The 23,712-nt window shown below is 41.6% G+C and overlaps 1 protein-coding gene across 2 annotated transcripts in view; it reads left to right on the top strand.

Moving 5' to 3' along the window:
- The window catches only part of ITFG2 (integrin alpha FG-GAP repeat containing 2), a 28,085-nt gene extending 7,690 nt beyond the window's left edge, over positions 1 to 20,395 (top strand). Inside the window, exons 6-12 of one of the 2 annotated variants that reach the window (XM_073651182.1) lie at positions 4,433 to 4,578; positions 5,010 to 5,104; positions 8,326 to 8,379; positions 9,323 to 9,414; positions 16,350 to 16,467; positions 16,555 to 16,728; positions 20,184 to 20,395. In XM_073651182.1, the coding sequence (XP_073507283.1) occupies positions 4,433 to 4,578; positions 5,010 to 5,104; positions 8,326 to 8,379; positions 9,323 to 9,414; positions 16,350 to 16,467; positions 16,555 to 16,728; positions 20,184 to 20,296 (792 nt within the window). In that variant the 3' untranslated portion in view covers positions 20,297 to 20,395. Of the gene's footprint in view, positions 1 to 4,432; positions 4,579 to 5,009; positions 5,105 to 8,325; positions 8,380 to 9,322; positions 9,415 to 9,668; positions 10,022 to 16,349; positions 16,468 to 16,554; positions 16,729 to 20,183 lie in introns of those variants that run through there. The other variant, XM_073651183.1, reaches the window with a different exon arrangement.
- The last annotated feature ends 3,317 nt before the right edge of the window (positions 20,396 to 23,712 follow it).

The following is a 23,712-nucleotide window of genomic DNA, read 5'->3' as shown; positions in this document are numbered from 1 at the left end:
CATTCTAAAAACTGCACCCCTCAAGGTGCTCAAAACCACATTCAAGAAGTTTATTAACCCTTCAGGTGTTTCACGGGAATTTTTGGAATGTGGAAGAAAACAATGAACATTTAACTTTTTTTCACAAAAATGTCACTTTAGACCCAATTTTTTTATTTTCACAAGGGTAACAGGAAAAAATGGACTACACAATTTGTAGTGCAATTTCTCCTGAGCACGCCGATACCCCATATGTGGGGGAAAACCACTGTTTGGGCGCACTGCAGGGTTCGGAAGGGAAGGAGCGCCATTTGACTTTTTGAATGTAAAATTTGTTCGAATAATTAGCGGGCACTATGTCGCATTTGGGGAGCCCCTGATGTGCCTAAACAGTGGAAACCCCCACAAGTGAAGCCATTTTGGAAACTAAACCCCTTAGGCAACTTATCTAGATGTGTGGTGAACACCTTGAACCCCCAGGTGCTTCACAGAAGTTTATAATATTGAGCCATAAAAATACAATTTTCACATTTTTCCCACAAAAATGTTTTTCATCCCCTAATTTTGCATTATCATAAGGGTAACAGGAGAAATTGCACCATGAAATTTTGACTTGCAATTTCTCCTAAATACGCCGATACCCCATATGTGGGGGAAAACCACTGCTTTGGTGTACGGCAGGGTTCGGAAGAGAAAGGAGCGCTATGTTGGCTGGGATAGGCAGCAGACACCATGTCACATTTGAAGAGTCACTGACATGCAGAAACCCCCACAAGTGCCCCCATTTTGTAAACTACACCTCAAGGAATTCATCTAGAGAAGTAGTGAGTATTTTTTTAATTTTTCAATTTATACCATTGGGCAGTGAAGAAAACATAATTATATTTTTACCACAAAAAATGTTTTGGCCTCAGATTTTACATTTTCACACAGGGCAATGGGTAAAAATGGTGCCGAATTGTGTCACACAATTTCTTCTAAACGTGGCAATACCCCATATGTGGCTGTACAGTACCACGTAGCCATATGGCAAGATCCGGGTGGGACGGAGCGCTATTTGACTCTTGGAGAACAAATTATTGTAGAATAGTTTGCGGGCTCCATATACACAGCCCCTAAGTGCTAGAAGAGCAGAATCCCCCCCTCAAGTGACCCCATTTACCCCTTTGGGAATTTACCTACAGGTGTAGTGACAATTTTGACTCCATGGGTCTTTTCCAGAAACAAGCAGCAGTGGATGTTGCTGAGTGAAAATTGCAAACTACCGTTGAAGTGACCAGTGCGCTGTAGTGACCAAGTACGTTGTGCCCAGCTCATGCTTCTGGAGACATGCACCTGTAAATTAGGCAAGCTCTCATCGCTACAGGAATGCCAAACATGTGAACCCTAAATGAAGTTTAGGCACATTGTGGTGCTCAGAGGGGAGGGGGGCATTTTGATTTTGGGAGCAGAAAATTTTCTAAATTTTTCTTTTGGGGGCAAGGGCCACTTTGCTTTTCCAAAGCCTTTCTGCTACCAGTAACTTGGAATTCCCTTATATTTTTAACAGATAACGGACCTGAGTGGGGACTAGCTTTTTTTGAGGACTGAGTTGAAGCTTTTATTGGGAACATTTTACATAACGTTTATCCGGCGCTCTAGGCTGAGCACTTACATCGGGGTTTCCATCTAAATTTGCAAGTGATGTAATTCAGATGAAACCCCTGCGGGATCCATTCACTACGAGGCAGCAGAGTTACTCTGGACCCGTCTGGCCTCTGTTTAGCTGTGTCCTTTTTTTCAGAAGTGCACAAAACTGTGGCCAACCGCACTTTTATGCACGCCTAAAAAAAACTGACAACGTGGGATCACAGGCCAGACTGCATCCACAGTGCCTATATCTGCCTCATTACAAGGAATCTTCCGTCAGGGGTTCTGTCTGAATCAAGTATTTCAGAGATTTACACGGAAACCCCGGTGTAGGCGCTCAGCGCAGAGCACAGGATAAATGTGAGCAGAGCCATACTGCAATCTTTGGGAGACATAATAAACAAATCAGTAGCAGGTGAAGAATTTGTTTTATTTATTTTTTACGTCGTTCCTCGTGCGGTATAAGTGATTAGACTACTTTATTCTTCGGGTCGGTGCGATTACAGCGATACCAGATTTATATCTGGTTTTTATGACTGACAGCTGTCACTCACTAAAAAAACCCGCTTTTTTTGGCAAAATCTAGTTTTTGCATCGCCATATCTTGAGAGCTATAATTTTTCCATATTTGGGCCGACAGAGTCATGTGATGGCTCGTTTTTTGCGGGACGAGTTGACGTTTTTATTGGTACCATTTTTGGGTACGTGACCTTTTTTGATCGCCTTCTATTCCGTTTTTTTGGGAGGTAAAATTAACAAAAACCAACAATTCAGGATTTTTTTTTTTTTTATGCCGTTCTGCGTGTGGTAAAATTGATAAGGCAGTGTTATTCTTCGGGTTAGTATGTTTACAGCAATACTACACTTTTTTTTTTTTATGTTTTGGCGCTTTTACGCAATAAAACCATTTTATAGAAAAAAAATATTTTTGAATCTCTTTATTCTGAGAGCTATAACTTTTTTTTATTTTTCGGCTGATGGAGCTGTATGGCGGCTTTTTTTTTTTTTTTTTTTTTTTTTTTTTTTTTAGCGGTACCATTTTTATTCCCATTTGGCTTTTAGATCGCATTTTATTCTACTTTTTGTTTGGCGATATGATGAAAAAGCATAGTTTTTTTGCACCGTTATTTATTTATTGGGTTAATATTTTATATATTTAGTGTTTTTTTTTTTTGTTTTTTTTTTACATATTTACTTAGTCCCTGTATGGGACATCAATTTTTATTTTTCTAATCACTGTTCTCATGCAATACAATAGACATGTTTTGCATTGCATGAGAGCTATGCTGACAGTGTAAAACTGTCATTATTTCCTGCTAGACTCCTGCAGGCTGAGCCTAGCAGGACACCGTACATGGCAGACCCGGAGGCGGTCATGTGACCTCTGGATGCCATGACAACGCCAGGTCCTCTCAGACATCAGGGGGACCGTTGGAGAGGTAAGTGGACGACACCCTCTCACTATCTTCGAAATGCCGCGATCGCTATAGATCGCGGCATGTAGAAGATAGCAAAGGGTTAACATCATTGGGGCCTGATCCAATCAGGTCCTGATGATGTCCCCTGTAACTGCTACTGATCTGAACCGCAGCGCCTGTGGGACCACCGACCAATTATAAACGTCGACGCTGCACAGAGCCCAGGCAGCGCCGACGTTTATATACAGTGGGCGGTCGGGAAGTGGTTAACAAGCACTCCACCTCATTTATCATGACAATGCTTGTGTTTTGTTTTTTTTCTTCGATCATTGCATGTTTCAGACACGGTATTGAAGCAGTACAGCAGGTTTAAATATTCTATACATGCGTACATAACATTTTCCAGTCTACAAGTAAAGTAGCTTCTTTTCGGCCACGGCCCCACTATCAGTATTTGGTCAGTATTTTTTCTCAGGAGTGGGAGCCAAAACCAGGAGTGGGTGATAAATGCAGAATTGGTGACTTGTTTCTATTAGACCTTTTCTCTGATTGTTCCTCACCTGGTTTTGGCTCCCACTCATGACCGAATACTGATCGAATACTGACTGAATACTGATAGTGGGGCCGTGGCCTAACAGTCAAGTATACCATACATCAGTGATATGCATCTAATAAAGCAAAGATAGTTACTACATAAATCTACATGATTTCTAACAAGGGACCCTGGAATTTGTGCACATTGGCAGAACAAACTCTGTTGGTAAAAATACCTTTTTCATTTGCTATTTACAAGTTTTTGATGAGAAGAGATTTATATGAAAAAGCCGGTGGAGGAGGGCAGTCATCTGCACAGTGGGAGAATGGCTGATGAGACACCATTTACATTTGCCATAGGTGTTTTGTATAAAAGTTGGATCACCGTAACAAATTAAGGACTAAACCCAAAATGATGAAGGCAAGTTATTAGAAAGAAAAGGCCATTCGGACAAGTTAAATGGTGTCTAAAGAGCGTTAAGCCCACGGCTTGTGTCCATATCTGCCCATCTGAAGCTGACCTGACTTACACAGACATGGGGCTGGTCTGGTCACAGTTCATTATAGTAATGCCAGTGTGACTGATCTGTACTCGGACCATCATACACTGACTTGCTGATGGCCTCCTGACCCGAACTCTGCAGTTTTATTTATGCCCATGAGGCTATTGAATTTGGTGACGAGGCGTGGCCAGTACAGACATTGTGGTTTGTATTCAGACACAGATCACCTTCTCTAACCTTGTTGCTAGTGATGGCACAGCTCTAACAGCAGATATTTATGAAATGTGGTTTTTATTCAGCCCACATGTCTCTAAAATATGATGTTTGTTTTCTTTTTTAATTATTGGCAGTTATTCTGTATCCTTGCAGGTTGACAGTCTTTCAGTGAACCCTGGTACGGATGGCACACCTGAGTTAATGGTGTCCCAGCCTGGTTGTGGATATGCAATTTTACGCTGCACCTGGGGAGAGGAGTCCATCTTTGGATCAGAGGGATCAGGAGCCTCTGAGGCTAGGTAAGGAGTCTTGAATGTTACAAGGGTCAAAGGAAATTTCTGAAGAACTAGTCTTCCAAGATGGCATTAGATATTAAAGGGAACGAGTCACTTGCCAAAAAAAAAAAAAAAGAAAGGCTATTTACCTGCATAAATTCGTGGCCAAAAGTTTTGAGACTGACACATTTTGAGAAAACCAAACTTTGTTGTTTCTGTTTTTATAATGGCATTTGCATTAACTCTAGATTGTTATGAAGGATGAACGGATAAAATGCAAAGTCATTCCTTGCCATGAAAATTAACTTAATGAAAAAACACCATTCAAATAGATTACTTAAATTGCTGTGCAGAAAATAGCTATGCCTTAAAGGGGTTAAGTATGGATACAGTTGAGAACTTTATTATAGTAAAATATTTGACATGCTCTAAACTGGACTTTTTACATTATACAGGGAGATTTCTGCTCGAGATGTCATCCTTCACCAAACTTCTGGCCGGATACATAATAAAAATGTTTCTACACACCTGATGGGAAACATCAAGCAAGGTGAGTATTATTTTGCTGAAGTGCTTGTGGTCAGTGCTTTGAAGCCTGTCTTTTTTATGTAACTGTAAAGAAGTGGTTAGCACTCAAAGGGAATCTGTCACTAGATATTTCTCATCTAATCTGAGAGCAGCATAATGTAGAGACAGAAACTCTGATTCCAGTGATATGTCACTTACTGAACTGCTTTCTGCAGATTTGATAAAATCGATGTTATCAGCAGGAGATAATCATTAGAGGACTAGTAAACCTGCTGCCAGGTAGTCGGATATCATGAGTTCTGTATAACCCCACCCACACTGATTGGCAGCTTTCTGCGTATTCACAGTGTACACAGACAGCAGTGATGTGGGAGAGGTTATACAGAGATCAGCATTCAGATAACTAGTAGATTAGTATCAGGGAAAACAATGATTTTATCAGAACTGTAGCAACCAGTAAAGAAGTAAGTGACACATCACTGGAATCAGGGTCTTTGTCTCTAAATCATGCTGTTCTCAGATGGGGTAGCAAAAATCTGGTGACAGATTCCCTTTAAAGGACACTTTAGACATGTTGTATAAAATAGAGCTGGGCGAGTAATTGAGTTAATTAGCCTTTGGAGGTTGGCAAGATTCTGACTTTTGTCTGAATCAAAAAAATGGATTTTAGGTTCGCAACCTGATCTGCCAGCTCTGTATTCTGTCATGGGTGGAGCGGTAACTATAGGAGGAAGAGGAGATCTGTTGAGCTGTGTGATGGGCCGAGCAGCTCAAACATGAGCTGGAGGTGAGCTGTGCTCTGCTGCTAGGTGGCACAGAAGCTGCCTGCATTCACCCGCTAACACCCAGCGCCCAGCTCAGACAGATGTGTAAGTGCAGGAAGAACAGCAAATAAGTAGTGTCTGTGTCTCCCTCCAACTTCTGGGAGATCAGCGATAACATGGAGCAATACCCCGCACATCCATAACATGCAGTCTTCTTACCTCCTCCATTCCCTAGTGCTGACTTGTGCGCTCATTAACTACTTTTCTTCTTTCCCTGACCCCATTCCCACTTCCCCGGAATAATAAAATGTCATATGTGTTTTTCCTCACCTGTTTGTAAGAGGGTTAACCCTTTTCTTCCCTCCTGCATCTAACTGCTGCTGTTTTTGCTGTGCAGAAGGAATGGTAACGTTTAATCCCCTTTTATATTTGCTCACCAATGGTTTCTTACCTTTTTGCTCCATGCCATCCATAAACTGCAATAAATAAAAGTTAGTTCTGATGGCTTGAAGCCACCCCACTGCTCCTTTCCCAGTCGGGTCAGTAATATAAAAAAAATAAATAGTACAACGTAAGCATGATCAGAATTCTATTCCCATAAAATACTGCTATAATTTAGGCCAATTTCTGGTATAGATTATAGTGAATTTGTTGGGCTGCCCTTGGCCACACCGTCCCTCTAAGCCGCACCCACTCTAAGCCCGATTAAACTAAAAAAATCATCCTTAAGGGTAAAGATAATTTGGCCAACCACGTTTGATTCTGCAGCCTGGAATAGACAGTGAAAAAAAGGATCTATAGGAGGCTAACAGTCCAGAAAACGTAATGAAGCCCAATTGCAAACCCAAATGGTTTTTAACACCAATTTCATGATTTCATGTATTTAAGTTCGGAAAACAATTATCCCCAAACGTGGACAATCCCTTTTTATGTTTGTAAAAAAAACAAAACAAACAAACAAAAAAAACACTTCTCCAACGTTTGAGTTTCACAACTCTAAAAGACTCATGCCTTTTGTAGACATTAAAAGGGCTGCCCACATTTTGATATAACCAAATGACAGGTTTGGATAGGCTGATAAAATCGTTCATTCCCAATCATTGGTCTGTGTAAGCATACCAGCAATGGTCGCCAAACAAGCAGAACGCTTGTTTCTCTGCTCTTAAAGATCATGGTCATTGGTAGCACACTGCCCTGTATAAATGGTTGGACTGGCGACAACATGCATATTAATGATATGGACTGAAATCCTCTCTTGCTCACCGGGTCACATTGTGTAGGGATTCACTCTATTGTCAAGGAGAATGGTAGCGGCTCAGAGAGTTCTATGAAATGGTGCTCCAGACTTGTATCATAGGGCTCTTTCACACCTCAGTGTCTCCGGTACTAGTGGTGAGTTTCCACACGTACCGGAGACACTGACACACGCAGTTTGTGGGTCTGTGTACACCTCAGTGTGTTTTTGCGGACCGTGTGTCCGTGTGCTCCACACGGAGACAAGTCCGTTTTTTTGCGGACACACTGTCCACAAAACATACCACACGGATGACATCCTTGTGACACGTACTGGCGCCTGGAAATCGCGCTGTTCCCACGCGCTGGTGCTGAACGTTGCCCTCAACATAGTTCCCTGTTGGCGCTGTGATCAGCACCAGCAGGGACCATGATGAGGGTAGTAGTACTGTACTCTGTGTCCCCACCTGTGAAATTTAAGAATAAAATAATAAAATCCTTACACTCACCTCTCCTAGGTGTTCCCCGCTGTCATCCATGCAACCGCTGCTGCAGAGAAGCCAGGGAGAATGAGCCGGAGCTTCGCTCAGTGAGTGACATGACACCGCTCCGAAGCGGCTCATTCTCCATTATTATTTTATTCTTAATTTCACAGGTGGGGACACAGAGTACACTACTACTACTACCCTCATTATGGTCCCTGCTGGTGCTGATCACAGCGCCGGCAGGGAACAATGATGGGAGCAGCGTCCAGCACCAGCGCCTGGGAACAGCGCTAACTGTAGCGCTGATTCCCAGGCACCCGTCCGTGTGATCCAGATGCGGCACACGGATGCCACATGTAAAATACACGGGGCACGGATATCTCCGGTACCGGAAATATCCGGACGTGTGAAACCGGCCTTAGGAATACAGAGAGAAGTGACATGTCAGGGAAGCTGGCAAGTTTTCTAATTTGTGGTCCCAAAGTCCCTGACCGCTATTACTACTACTACTACTACTACTACTGGTTTTAAGTAATTGTTCTGGTTTTGTTTTTTTGGCTGATATCTCTGGGTGTTGTACAGTTTCCTCTGCAAATGTAATACACTAGATTTTAAGCCAAGATAAGTGTGTTTAATGGAATATTTTAGAATTAATTACTGGAAATACATGATTTATATGACATACAAACAGGACTTAAATGTGAAAAGCCTAATATAACAGGAATATGCTTTATATGTTTCAAAGTAAATTTGTATTTTAGGACCTGATGTTGGAAGCAGAGAACCTGGACTGTTTGCACTATGCACCCTTGATGGTAAGTTTTTTCCATTACTAAAGTGGTTCTCCTGTCTGGATTACTTTTTTTTTTTTTTTATCTAAAGTAAAGGCCAAATACAAATTGGTAGTATTTCCTCACAGACTGCACTCCCCTGTCCATAAAATGGCTACTGGTGGAGAAGCATGTAACCTCACACAGGGAAGCTGCTTTACATTTGGAGGAGGCTGATGGACAGGTCTGATCTTGTGCTCTTCCACCAGCTGCCTTTATATGGGTCTATGAGAAAAACTGCACTAACAAGAGCATAAGGCAAACTTGTCAAACTTCTATAATAGTAAGTGTACACCTAGTCATGTACTCAGCACATCTGTAAAGTAAGAGAAAGTGGCCAGTCCCCTTTAAAGTAGGTCACCGGTTGAACAATCGTAATGCTGTCATACTAATTTTTGTCCATATTGCATCTTATATTCATTAAACTTTATTTTTTAGTTCCCTTATGGAACATGAACCTGTGATTGTTCGATCACATATACTATACACTGCAGTACCTGATTATTTGAGTATATAGGGTAAACTGCAGTCTCCTGTGACACTTGACCTGGGCTGGTCTTCACAGGAGTCACGAGATGGCTGCCGCTTGGGGTCTTTACCAGGTCCCTGGCTGCCACAGTAAAATGAGATTGACTTTGGCATGTAAATTGTAAACCCCGATCGTTGCTCAGCTCTGGGTGCAGCTGTTAGATGCCTGCTATGTTACATCTACCGTGTGTGGACAGAGCTGATCCCCCTGAGCCCCCTCAACGCAGTGACCCCAGCGCTGACTTACAGGTACCTCATTTTGGGCTCAACAGTTAAGTGTATTCCAAAACTCAGCGTGCTTACTCGGAGCAGTTATTTTGCTGTATATTTTTAAAACCTGATCAGTTGGGCCCATGTAACCATTTCTCCTGACCCTTTTTCCCTTCCATTGCATCGGTAGGTACCCTAAAGCTCATGCAGGGATCTGACCGGCTGTTATGGTCAGTTCAGGTTGATCATCAACTCTTTGCTTTGGAAAAGCTTGATGTGACGGTGAGACACTGCCTATTTTGCACCACCAAAATGTTCCTTACAAAATGAAATCACTTGCATCTATTCCTGTCCACAATTAGGTTCACCATCTTCACTTGTGTGTTTTTTTTAGAAAAACATACACTAAGCACAACATTTATTTGGAGTGTGGGAGAAAAGAGTATGGCACATTTTACCAGTGGTTTATTTGATCCTGATTGCTTGGGAATTGTCCTGTAAATGCAATGTCAGAAGTCTTTTTTTTTTTTTTTCAGTGTCCCCTAACTTGGAATTTGCCATTTTCTAGCACACAGTATCATAAAATGAATGATGTCATTCAAAAGTACAACTTGTCCTGCAAAAAACAAGCCATCATACGTCTATATGGACAGAAAAAATGTAAAAAAATGATGTCTTCGAACAAGGCGAGGAAAGAATGAAAAATGCAAAAACTGAAATTGGCTATGCTGTCAATAGGGTTAAACAATTGATTTTGCTTGTACTCCATCATCACCCCCACAATATTATTGTGGGATACCAAAGAGTGGCCATGGCATAGCTAAATACAGTTATTTAAAATATTAATAATTTAATATAATATACTATATAAAAAAATGTCCAAAGTAATAATAATAATAAAAAAAAACAAAAAACGTTGCATTATTTTTTTTTTTTTGTGTGTAATATTTGTAAAACATACAAAATTATGCAAACAAGGAAAATAAATACAAGTCATTAAGTTGTATGTACCCTATAGGATTGCAAAGTAAAAAAAATCTATATCTATTTCTTAATAAGCTGGGTGGAAATCAATATGGGCTATTAGGACTCATGCAGACATCTGGGGATCTCTGTCTGATGACGGATCGTAATGTATGGACTGGCCGCGGGTCTCCGGACCAGAGCATGACCGCTTTGTGTCCCTGAGGCTGTCACACTTGGGTCGGGAGGGCCGTGGCCTTTCCGTGCATTGTAGTCCGTGATCGCACAGAGATCCACAGACGTCTGCATGAGACCTTAAACTCCTCATTGCCTTTTTCTACTAGAGTGGTCCCTTAGCCCATTTTCAGGTGTGACTGAAATGACACACTTACAGATCTCTAAAAGCCATTTTGTTAGAAGACAACTAAGAGATTTGGGCCATGTCCACATGTTCAGTATTTTACCTCAGTATTTGTAAGCCAAAACCAGGAGTGGGTGATACAGAAGTGGTGACGTGTTTCTATACTTTTCCTCTGATTGTTCCACTGCTGATTTTGGCTTACAAATAACTGAGGTAAAATACTCAACGTGTGAATGTGGCCTTACAATAATGGTTATGGCTCTGGTGTGATATACGAGGGGAGGTATGTGTCACTCAGGTTGCTCTCCTGTGTGAACTGAGACCTATTGAATTTCTGCCAGCATGTTAAATGCTGGAGGTTAACTTTTTAAAGGGTGTGCTTTTATGTGATTGACCTAGAGATGGGAGGGATGTCATTCACCATACCTCCCCTCAGGGTGTGGCTGAGCATGGTTTAAATGTTCAATCGTGTTTTTTTTTTTTTCTGTGTTGTGGTCTGAACTGGGAAAGCTTCAGCTCAGGACGAGCTGAAGGCTGGTACTACAACCTGTGTGGGCGAATTCCACATACATATGGACTGTGCTATCGTTTATCTTTTGTTTTGTCTTTTTGCCAGTAAGGCCGTGTTTATTTTTGCTGGAGTTGCAGGGCTTTATGCCATATAATAAAGCCTGCAGAGAAAACCTGGTTCCTGAGTCTACTTCCGGAAGCAGCCGAGCGAGTGGTCTTACCACAACTGTTTCTAAGCGCCGGCTGCTGAACGCTGCGATCAGCGCGAGCAAGGGACAATGATGAGAGTAGTATTCTGCTCCTGCTGTGTCCTGGTGTAAAAGTAAGAATAAAATAAAAAACATCCTTATACTCGCCGGTCCGAAGATATCTCCCGCTGTAACCCATCTAACTGCTCACGCCGAGTTGCGCTCAGCAAGCTGTGTTTTATCACTCACTGAGCTCCGCACAGAGCAGGGGCCCGCTCGCTGGAGTGAGTCATTCTCCCCGGCTCCTCTGCATGAGTTGTCAGGTGGATTACAGCTGAGGACATCTTCTGACAGGTGAGTATAAGGATTTTTTTTTATTTTATTCTTATATTTACACCAGTACACAGCGGGAGCAGAAACTACTCTCATCATTGTCCCTTGCTCGCGCTGATCGCAGCGCCGGCAGGGAACAATGATGAGGGCAGTGCCCGGCGCTTGGAAACAGCGTTAACTGTACCTCTTATTCCCAGGCGCTGGTACGTGTCACATTGATGACGCACTGTTTTCATCCGTGTGGGACGTTTTGTGGCCCATGCAGCGTGGAAAAAAAAAAAAATGGACCTGTCAATGTACACACGGTCCGTGGAACCACACTGACATGTGCACACTGTTCATTTGAACGGGTCTGCATGTGTATGTGTCTCCGGTACGTATGGAAACTGTCACCACACGTACTGGAGACACTGATGTGTGAAAGAGGCCTAACTCTGCTACCTCATTATGGTGAATGGATCCCTTGGGAGTTCATCTGAATTACGTAGGAGCTTTTTATATGGAGTCTGCATACTATTCTAGGAAAATCTGCTCTTCAGGAGGCAAATAGCACGCTGACTCCCCCCACCCGAGTCTCACCGTGTGGCTAAACAGTACTGTACAGGGTATTTCTACATTCAGCTGTTCTGGCACCTTAGGGGCTCTGCCAATGTGACATGGCTCCTTCAAAACCAGCCCAGCAAAATATGAACTTCAATATGTCGCTTCTTCCCTTCTGAGGTTTGCACTGTGCCTCAAAAGTAGTTTTCGACCACATATGGGGTATCTGCATGTTCAGGAAAAATTGCACAACAAATTTTGGGATCCATTTTTTTCCTGTTACCCTTGCAAAAATAAAATAAATTTGGTCTAAAGAAACATTTTTGTGAAAAAAAAAAAAAAGTTAAATGTTCATTGTTTTCTTCCACATTTCAAAAATTTCTGTGAAGCACCTGAAGAGTTAATAAACTTCTTGAATGTGGTTTTGAGCCCCTTGAGGGGTGCAGTTTTTAGAATGGTGTCACTTTTGGGTATTCTCTTTCATAAAGTCCCCTCAGTCACTTCAAATGTGATGTGGTCTCCAAAAAAAATGGTTTTGTAAATTTTGTTGGTAAAATGACAAATTGCTGGTCAAATGTAACCCTTATAACTTCCTAACAAAAAAAAATGTTGACTCCAAAATTGTGCTGATGTAAAGTAGACATGTGGGAAATGTTATTTATTAACTGTGTTGTGTGACATATCTCTGATTTAAGGACATGAAAACTTAGAGTTCGAAAATTGCGAAACTTTCGCCAAATTTCAGATTTTTTTTTTTTCACTAATAAACGCAAGTCATATCAAATAAATTTTACCACCGTCATGAAGTACAATATGTCAAGGAAAAAAAACTATCTCAGAATCAGGGGGATCCGTTGAAGTGTTCGAGTTGTTACCCCATAAAGTGACAGTGGTCAGAATTGTAAAAATTGGCCTGATCATTAATGTGCAAACAGCCTAAGGGGGTAAAGGGGTTAAAAGACGTGACTTTTTACTTAGTCACAATGATGGTTAAAATCTGAAAAAAAAAAAGACCATTTTTGACTTTGCGAAAAAATTCATTAACCATTTTGATGATTTTGAAGGAAAAGACAATTCACGGTTTGGGCCCAAACCGTGAATTGTCTTCACCTTCAGTCATCCCGGTAGAGTTCATCCCCAGCCATGGGGCAGCAGCAACCATTATTGCTCTTTCACAGGACTTGTGCCACCACAGCTCGCTCAGGTGAGCAGATTACCTGGATCATATATATCTTTTTATGAAGATATCACCCTATAGTCTGGTGCGTTCTGTTTCCCTACAGTGTTTTATCATTTTTAATGAATTTCGCGCAATAAATATCAGCACATATCACAAGATAGAAAAGTGACTGAAACTTCGCCACACACACACATGACTCGGGGCCCTTATTCTCTTATTCTAGACTTCTAGGTTTATCAAATAAATGTTACTATGTTACTTTTTTTGTAATAAAACATAAATGATGAAAATATACAATTTTGGAATAACTATTGCATGAAATTTATTTAAAATCTTTCCTGGTCATGTTATGAAAAGGAAATAATACAAAAAGTTTATTGGAAAATTATAAAATGTTTCAGATTTAAAAAACCTAGGAGCTACACATGACTGGTGCTGGATGTGTTCTACCACTAGTACCCACCACTAGCTCTGAACACTGCTGTTCAACACCATAAATTTGATTGTGAATGACTGTAGCATTTAAGCGGGTGCTGTCCCCCTGGAAAGCCTATTCCGGTGCCCATCGTACCCCTCTTGAGTTGCCATAGCTGTCAGGGGGCCTGCTGAAAGCCCCCATTACTGGCTAACTTGGTATTCCTGTGAAATCCAGCCATAGGCATGACTTCATCATCATTTTCACTTTATAGTAGAAACTAACAATCACAGGTTCAAGTACCCTAAGGGAAATAAATAAAGTAAGGAAAAAAAAAAAAAAAAGATTTAAAAAAAAATAAGAGCTTTTATGTCCTTCCAATTTACCATTTAAAAATTAAAGACATAAAAACATATTGGGTAGTGTCGCAGTCATAAAAGTCAAATCTATTCAAATTCACCTGATTTTTAAAGGTTGTAAACAGATGGAAAAAATGAAAGCACCAGAATTGTCATTTATGCAGCAATAAGCAATGAACACATCGTATGTACCCCAAAATCACATTAGTAAAAAACGTCAGCTCATCAGCAAAATAACAAAGGTTCATCAACGGAAAAACGTAAAAATTGACCGATCTTGTCAAATGGTGACTAAATCCAAATGTTTTTATTCTAGATTTTAGAATTTTTTTTTTTTTTTTTTTTAACAACTTAAATGGTACTTGTCATGTCTCCAAACGCTATTAACCTGCAGCTGTAGGGTTAATCTGCAGGTTAATGGCATTCTAATGCTGTCCGGCCGCCTTACTGAAAGCGTGGTTTCTGGGTGGAAATTATCTTTTTTCCTCCCGGAATCCGCTGGCTTTCAGTCGTAGAGGTGTACCTGGGGCGACTACAATCACTGCTCACAGCATTATAAGCTGCAGCGGTAGGGACTGCACTAGAAGCTGTCAAAGTGCCAGGGTGTGCTAACCGCCATTGCTTGCCGTATACAAAGCGATGACTGTGGCTAAGCTGTGCATGCCTCTATGGCTTTAAGTACATTTTTCTCCTGGTATCCGCACTTTCAGTGCGGTATCCAGGCAGCATTGGAATGCTAGTAACCCGCAGGTTAATAGCGTTTGCAGACATGACGGTGGTTCCCTTTTTAAAGAGGTTTTTCCGGTGAAAAAAGTAATTGCCCCTCCACAGGATAGGTGACATGTTGATCAGTGGGGGTTCAGCTGCTTGATCCTGCACTGTATGGCCAAATGGGTAAAGTTTATACCATTAGACTGTAACGGTAATGCACATACTTGGTCGCTGCTCCATTCATTCCTTATGGAGCTCTTGAGTGCTTCGCTTGGCCTTTTCTGGTAGCCCAATAGGAAATAAATGGAACCATGTTTGACCCCCCTCCCCTTCCCCGTGCCAATTTTTATCACTGATAGAAGTTTACCTTTTGGGGATAAAAATTCCAGTATGTTTGTAGGTCCCAGCAGTCAGACACACACTGATCAACAAGTTAGGTGATTTCTTTTCACTCAACAAGTCATTAAAATTAAAAAAATAAATAAAAACTATCCATGTTTGGTATTGCTATCATCATACTGATAAGGAGAATCAGGTTTCCCTGTCCTTTTACTGCACAATGAACGCTGTAAAGACAAAACTCGAAAAACAATGGCGTAATTGCATTTTCTTCACCATTCTAATTCGTTAGGAGTCTGTTTTTTCTTTTTTCTTCCCAACATATTTTATGGTTAAATAAATGTTGTCATCCCAAACTACAAATCGTCCCACAAAAATCAATCCTACATACAGCTATGTCTACGCAATAATAAAGGCAGACAAAAATGAATGGCTGTGGTGGGAAATGGTTAAAGGGAACCCGTCATCTGATTCCTGATGGCCAAACTACAAGCAGCATGAATCAGATCCTGGCTGCACAGCTGACGCCAGGTATAGATCTCTCTAAAAATGCTGCGGCATGTCACTCAAAATATACTTGAAAGATCCGTTCAGGGACCATAGCTGGAGACCAGTGTAGTCAGACTCTGCGCCCACCCCAAGCGTGCTAGTAGAGGTGATTGATAGAGCTCTCCCTGCATGTACATAGGAGGAGACTTGTCATTCACCTACAATATCATTGACATGAACTGGCTGGAGGGGTGGATCCGGACTAGTCACATCTCCAGCTATGGTCCCTGGCCGCATCGTTAAAGTATATCTTCTATGAAACACTGAGCAGCATGAGTCAGAAGACAGGTTTTCTTTATCGAGAAATTGTCTTTGATACTTAACTAACTTACTACTGATGCAACATTAGAGTAAAACAGATCTGCTTACTGCTGTTTACATTAAGGGCACGTTCAGTATATGGTCAGTATTTTACATCAGTATTTGTAAGCTAAAACCAGGAGTGGGTGATAAATACAGAAGTGGTGATGTGTTTCTATTAGACCTTTTCCTCTGATTGTTCCTCTCCTGGTTTTCAATTACAATTACTGAGGCAAAATACGGAGTGTGTGAACGTAGTCGAAAAGTATAGTAGAAACCCTTGTGCTACTTTTGTATTTCTCCACCGCTCCTGGTTTTGGCTTACAAGTACTGAGTTAAAAAAACTCACCAAATACTCGTCGTGTGCACGTGGCCTAACCAGTGTCCTTAGGTTTTAGCGGCGTACAGACTCTACTTAAATATAGGAAAAGGGCAACTGTGAAAACCTGCACCTGCTCTGTTATTTCAGGGTAATGGACAAGAAGAAGTTGTGGCCTGTGCATGGGATGGGCAAACCTACATCATTGATCACAAACGCACAGTCCTTCGCTTCCAAGTTGACGAGAATGTCAGCGCCTTCTGTGCAGGTAAGTACACGGTGATAAACTATGGCAGAGACTTTATGGATTCTGTAGAATGTTTTTTCTTATGTCTTGTAATGATTTTCTCTCTAGGACTTTATGCCTGCAGGGGTAATCAGAATACTCCATGTTTGGTTTATGTCGGTTTTAATCAGAAAATATATGTATATTGGTCAATAACACTCGAGAGGATAGAATCTTCCAATCTTCTGCGAGTATTAGAGGGAAATGAGGAATTCACATCCCTGCTTAGTAAATTGCATATAGGTAAGTGCACCTCGTCTGATTTGTGTACATACATATTTTCTGTCGAAGTTGGCCTCCCTAACCTCTTGAAGACTCCATTTTTTTTGTGACTCTTTCAGCAGAAAATGACTTATTGTTTAAATTAGGTTTTTGTGTTTAAATATATTTCTAAAAGAGAAGCTGTCAGCAGTGTTTTGCTATTTAATCTGGGAGCTGCATAATATGGGGTACAGGAGTCTGATTATAGGGATGGGTCACCTATTAGGCCATGTTGTAATTTCAATACAATCAGTGTTTTATCAGCAGGAGATTATCACTACAGGCAGGCAGGCTGATTTTTGTAACCCAGCCCCCACCACTGATTAGCAGCTTGCTGACAATTCAGAGTACACAAGAAGCTGCCAGTCAGGAGTGTTATACAGCCCAAATGTCTTAGGATCCTTGTTTGTCTCATGTAGATGTAGCAGAGCTATGAAAACTACACAAGTAAGTGATACTTCAGTGGAATTAGGAATCCTTGTCCTATATTCTGCTGCTCTCAGATTATATAGCAAAAACTGACCACTGGGGCTTTTTTACACTCTAAGGCTGTGTGCCCACGATGCGTTTTTCAAGCGTTTACGCTGCGGAATTTCCGCAGCGGAAACGCTTGGTAAACCTTCCCCCATGGTATCCAATGCAATTCCGCACTTTCAATGCCCATGCTGTGTATTTTTCCCCAGCGTTTATGCTGCGCTCAAAAATACGCAGCAGGTCCATTAATTTTGCGGACACGCAGCGTAATAGCCGCCATTGACTTGCATTAGAACGTGCCAATTCTGCAAGACTGCATCTGTACTTGCGTAATTGGCGTGTTCTAATGTGCGGATGGTACCTGGGTCTGGAGAAGAGGAGACTCATCCAGACCCGGGTACCATAGAATCTGTGAAAAAAAGAATTTAAAATAAAAAATAGAAGTTTATACTCACCTACCGATGTCCTCCCGGTGTTTTGTCCGGTCTCTTGCAATGCTCGCGCTGTTGTGAAGAACCTGCCATGACGTCACTGAGTCATGTGACCCATCACATGACTCAATGATGTCACCGCAGGTCCTTCACAACAGCGCGAGCATTGCAAGAGACCGGACGCAGCAGAGATGACACCGGAAGGTAAGTATAATCTTTTTTTTAATTTTTACCATTCTTATTCTTTTTTTTTTTAACTATTACTTGGTCCCACTATATCAATCCATGCCGGTTGCATGGATTTATATAGTGTGACCAACTTGTCAAGCACTTTTCCAAGTGATGCTCAAAATCGCTTGGAAAACTGCTTGAAAAAACGCATGTAAAAACGCTTCGCTCTGGCAGAAAAAACGCATGTAAATCTGCATGGATTTTTTTCTGCCAGAGAGGCAAAAACGCTCTGCATCAAATCTGCTACGTGGGCACATAGCCTAACATCATGTCTTTCCAGGAAATCTCACATGTACATAACCCTCAATGGTCAGATCCCAACCTTATCTTTTTTTGTATTGAAATGTCTTATGTCTCTACAAAGGTCATAGTGAAGGAGGGGGGGCAGGGTCAGTTGTGAAAACACAGGATTCACCAATCACAAGAGATATTATCAAGCTATGTATAAAGTTGTTACCTGTCATTGTAATCCTGCCTGATAAAGAAACTGCTGAGAGTTCTTCCTGAAAGGACAAGAAGTATGAGTCTAAAAAGCCCCTGTGGCCAGTGTGAAAATTGCAACATGTCAAAATGTTTTTTGTTTGTTTTTTTGCTAATAAAAATAGTAATATGAAAAAAATATATTGCCAACATTTCAAAAAAATTCATGTAACAAACCTGATTTAAACAATCGGTCATTTTCTGATGATGGTTTTCCTTTAACCCCTTTCGGACATGTGCCGTACATGAACGGCATATGTCGGGTCTCTCCCTTTGGTGCGGGCTCCATTGCCGGAACCCGCGCCTTTCCAGGGACATGACAGTTGATCTGATCAGCTGACATGCACCCCTAACAGCTGCGGGTGGAATCGCGATCCACCCGCAGCTGTTAACATGTTAAATACTGCTGTCAATCTCTGACAGCGGCATTTAACATGGCCATGTCGGAAGGACATCATAAGTCCCGCCCATTGGAGCCCGTGTCACATGACCGCGGGTCACCAATGGGTTGCCATGATAACCTGAGGTCTACGAGAGAGCCCTGCGGTTGTCATTGCCGGGAGGCTATGAGCGCCGCCCAGCGGTCGGCACTCATAGCAAGTGAGCATTTCTGCTACACACAGACAATCTGATGGCTGCTTCTAGTCTCCCATGGAGACAATTGAAGCATGTGTAAAGTAAAAAAAATAAAGTTTTTAAATCACACCAATTTCGCCCCATTCAAAATAAAAAAAAATAAAAAAATCAAATATACACACATTTGGTATCGCCCGATCTATCAATATATAAAAAGAATTAATCTGATCGGTCAACGGCGTAGCGAGAAAAAGGATCAAAACTCCAGGATAACGTTTTTTTGGTCGCTGCACAATTGCAATAACGGGCGATCAAAACATCGTATCTACCCCATAATGGTATTGATAAAGACAAATTGGCGCACAAAAAATAAGCGTTCACCCAGCCCCAGATCCCGAAAAATGGAGACGCTACGGGTCTCGGAAAATGGCGACTTTTTTTTTTTTAAACAAAGTTGGATTTTTTTTTTCACCACTTAAATAAAAATGAACCTATACATGTTTGGTATCTACAAACTAGTAATAACCTGGAGAATCATAATGGCAGGTCAGTTTTAGCATTTAGTGAACATGGTAAAAAAAAACGATGGAATTGCCCTTTTTTTGCAATTTCACCGCACTTGGAATTTTTTTTCCTGTTTTCCAGTACACGATATGGTAAAACCAATGGTGTCGTTCAAAAGTACAACTCGTTCCGACAAAATAAGCCCTCGCCATATTGACCGAAAAATAAAAAGTTATGGCTCTGGAAAGAAAGGGAGCAAAAATCTAAAGCGCAAAAACTGAAAATGGCCCAGGGGTGAAGGGGTTAAGGACCCAGCAATTTTGTTTCTCACTAATTTTTTTCACGTCGAATTCCAAGAGCCATAACTGTTCTTGTTTTTTTTTATTTTTAGTCAAAGCAGATGTATGAGGGACAGCAATTCAACCATTGATTCGTGCGAGTTTTTTTTAATTTGCTGCTTACAGGTCGGCACAAATGGGGCGATACCAAATATGTTAATATTTTAGTTCTTTACCAAAGTAGAAAAAAAAAAAAGTTTCTGAAAAACATCACTTGTGTGGCACTTTACAACAATTAGGGATTGAAATAAAGATTATATATTTCTATCTAAAGCCTTGTTCAGCACATCACCAGGTCTCTGTATTGCCTACAAAATAATGTTACACCACCTTGCATTTCTGACAATCCATTCTTTTCGGTATTTATTTTTAGAGGCTAAGTTCTAATTGTTTTGTGTTTCAGATGTGAATGATGTCTCTGCTGTACGTGCTCTTGTCCATAAAACCTTCTATTGTTCTAATGGTAAATCTGAGGACTGTTCCAAAAAGGAGACGACCGAGACAATGGGACTTTAACTTCCAGGCCATTTTCCACAAATCACTGTGAAGTTATCATACACTTTGTGCCTGGTCTGCAGCAATACTTATATAAAAAATACTATACTGGATGGTTAAGATTTTGGATGGTTTAATTTTTTTTCCATACCATAACAATTGGACATATGGTCCTTCTGTATGCTGTACTTTTTGTATGACAAAATTAGGGCATATGAACAATATAGTGGGAGGAAGTCCCTTGTTTAATCCACTCCATGAGTCGGGAGGAAGAACCGCCTGGGCAGGTCCAAACGGACGTGCTTTACATGGACTGCAAATCATTTTAATGGCTACCATGTCATGCTACAGTCCTTCTGCAGTTACCAATAAGTAGCCTTGTCACATGTAAAGTGACCACCCCCCAACTGCATTTTTTCCCCATAGTGTAGAGTTTTGCTTTCTCTAGCTCCCAAGGCACACATCGGCTGTCTGATCACTGGGGATCGTCATGCAACAGATCTGCAACACTGTTTTTCTCTTGGGTCTCGTGCATATGACCGATAACATCAGACAAATTCTATTCCGGGTGTGGCATTCATACATTGCAGCACGGTGGCTCAGTGGTTAACACTGCAGCTTTGCAGCGCTGGGGTCCAAATCCCACCAAGGACAACATCTACAAGAACTTTGTATATTCTCCCTGTGTTTGTGTGGGTTTCTTCCCACACTCCAAACAGCTACTGATGGGGCTCACAATCTAGATTCCCTAATGGGACAGTTCTGATAGGGTCAGCAAAGCGCTGTGGAATTAATGGTGCCATATGAGTAAAATAACTAAATATGATCTTCTATGAGGTTGTGCACATGTCCGAATGTCCGTTTTTGTTTTTTTCTCTCCTTGAACCAAGTGGTCCGAAGAAAAAATCAAAGACCTGTCCGATTTTTATCCGAGTGTTGGATCAAAATCAGCAATGCAAGTTTACAGGTCTGTGAAAAACATTGGAGCACACTCTGATTACCATATTTTTCAGACTATAAGACACACTTTTTTTTTTCCTCCCAAAATTTTGGAGGAAAGTGGGGGGGCTGGGGGGTGCGTCTTATAGTCCGAACATATGTGCTGTGGGTGGTGGGAGGGCTGGGGGGGGGGGGGGAGCACAGGAGGCAGCTGCAGCCTCCGCTGTGCCCGCTACTAAAGAAAATTAATATTCCTTAATAGCCGTCACACTGTACCGCAGCACGGCTCCTGCTGCCGCTCTGCGATCTGTGTGCCCGCTATTAAAGCTCATGAATATTCCCTACAACCCCCTCCCATGGGTTGTAGTGAATATTCATGGTCTTTAATAGCAGGCACGCTGACCGCAGAGCGGCAGGAGGAGCCGTGCAGCGGTACAGTGTGCCGGCTATTGAAGAGACTGAATTGTCACTGCTCCCCACGCACAGAGTCCCGGCGTGGGGAGCAGTGACTATTCCGGCACAGCATCTCACACTGTGTGAGGGCGCATGGCAGGGACGCCATGCGCGGCTCACACATTGAGTGTCGGCAGCAGAGCGGGACAGCGCTGGAGGAGAGAGGAGGAGAGTATGATTTTTTTTTTTTGTGGGCAGCGTGACGGGGGGGCTCAAGGGGTGCCATGCATTCCAGGATGGGATGGGGGCCACGTATACCAGAAAGGAGGGGCCATACATACCAGGATGGAGGATATTAACAGAATTGGGGGACATTACCCCTATAATAGTGTCAGCAGCAGACCCCCTCCCCCTTAACAGGGCATCATGACCACATTTTTTTTCCTATTTTCCTCCTCTAAAACCTATGTGTGTCTTATAGTCCGAAAAATACGGTACATCCAAGTGCAGGCTGCTTTTCACAGACTGACAGAATGGAGAGGGTGGAGAAACCTTTTTTTCCTCTTTACCTCTGAGAAAAACTGATGTCACCATGCGTAAACTCTGATCAGAGTCTCAGAGAAAAATGGTAGTGTGCACCTTCTAAAAAGAAGCTATGACGCAGATGTCAACAGAACCCTAATGTATGAGTAGTAACGATTGAAAACTATTTTTTTTATATAACTATATTGTATACATTTATATTTTTATTATAACTGGAAAATTGCACAATATTTTTTTTTCAAAATGTTGTCACCCTATAAATAAAATCAATACACTTTACAGCTGGAGAGATATTAACTGGGTATTCCCATCTCAGTCATATATACCATATACAAAGCATATTATCAAAAATGTCTGCTAGATTTTGAGAAGCCAAAGAGTTGGACTTGTTAAACCCACAACTATCAGATGTTTAGGCCATGCTGTTCATATCTAAGATTGGACTTGCACTCTAACTACATTACACACAAGACAGGTTTGTAAATATGTAAAAAAAAAACTATGAGGAGTAACTGGTGTTAGCAGTTGTGTTTCTTTAGTTTTTTTTAACCAGCCATCCATAAATACTAGAATTAAAGACTACTTCTAAGTTCTCAACTAAACTGTATTTTCCATGGAATAACCATGCTGTCACAATTATTATTGCTAAACACAACCACTCGTCTACTTCTTTTGTCCGCTCTTATAAAAGTTATGGAGCAACCCCTTAGTATGGACCTATTCTAGGGATAAGTAGGTAATCAATATCAGATCGTTGGGGGTCCGACACCCATCACCTCAACCGATCAACTGTTCCCAGTGTCGGCAGCAGTTGAATGTTAGCAGCTGTTGTGCTGAATAGCACAACTCAGTCAACTGTGTAGTGACTGCTCTCATGCACTGCAGATCCATGCCTATTCGAATGAATACAAGAGGATCTGCAGCACCCAGTAGTGGCCACTACATAGGTGACGGAGAAGTGCTATTCAACTTGACAACATCAGGCTGCTGCCGGCACTGAGAACGGCAGATCGATGAGGGGGCTGAGTGTCAGACATCCACTGATCTGATATTCCATCATGAGGACAAGTCATGAATATAAAAATAGAGGAGTAACCCTTTAATATTCCTCTTCTCTCCGGCACTTTTAAGATAATTTAATCTGTTGGTTTATTCAGACCCGTATATTTAGCATCACGTTTTAAAGAGAACCTTCTGGCTTGAAAAAGGATTTCACAAAACAAGAAATAGCTTCATTCATTATTACATTGCTGTCTTTGACCTAATGAGGCTGGCCACTACTTTTTTTTTTTTTTTTATTGATGGCTTATCCTAGGATGGGCCAGCAATATATGATCGGTGGGGGTGCATCTGCCAATCCGATGTTACCAGCGGCCTGAAGCTCTCAGATGCAGCCATAACACAACACCTCTGTCAAAACTTCAGTGGTTGCGCACTACAGTTCCTCCCCCATTCTTTTGATTAAAGGGTGGCAGTACCCAGCTCTGACCACTATAGATATAACTGAGCTGCTGTGTTGCACAAAAATTGCCATGACAGCTGATCAGCTGATTGCCTAAGGA

Source organism: Phyllobates terribilis, unplaced genomic scaffold (genome assembly GCF_046119375.1).
Source record: "Phyllobates terribilis strain yellow unplaced genomic scaffold, ASM4611937v1 Scaffold_11__3_contigs__length_659146591, whole genome shotgun sequence".
NCBI lineage: Eukaryota > Metazoa > Chordata > Amphibia > Anura > Dendrobatidae > Phyllobates > Phyllobates terribilis.
Note: the sequence above shows the minus strand (reverse complement) of the source record. Positions and strands in the feature narration are given on the sequence as shown.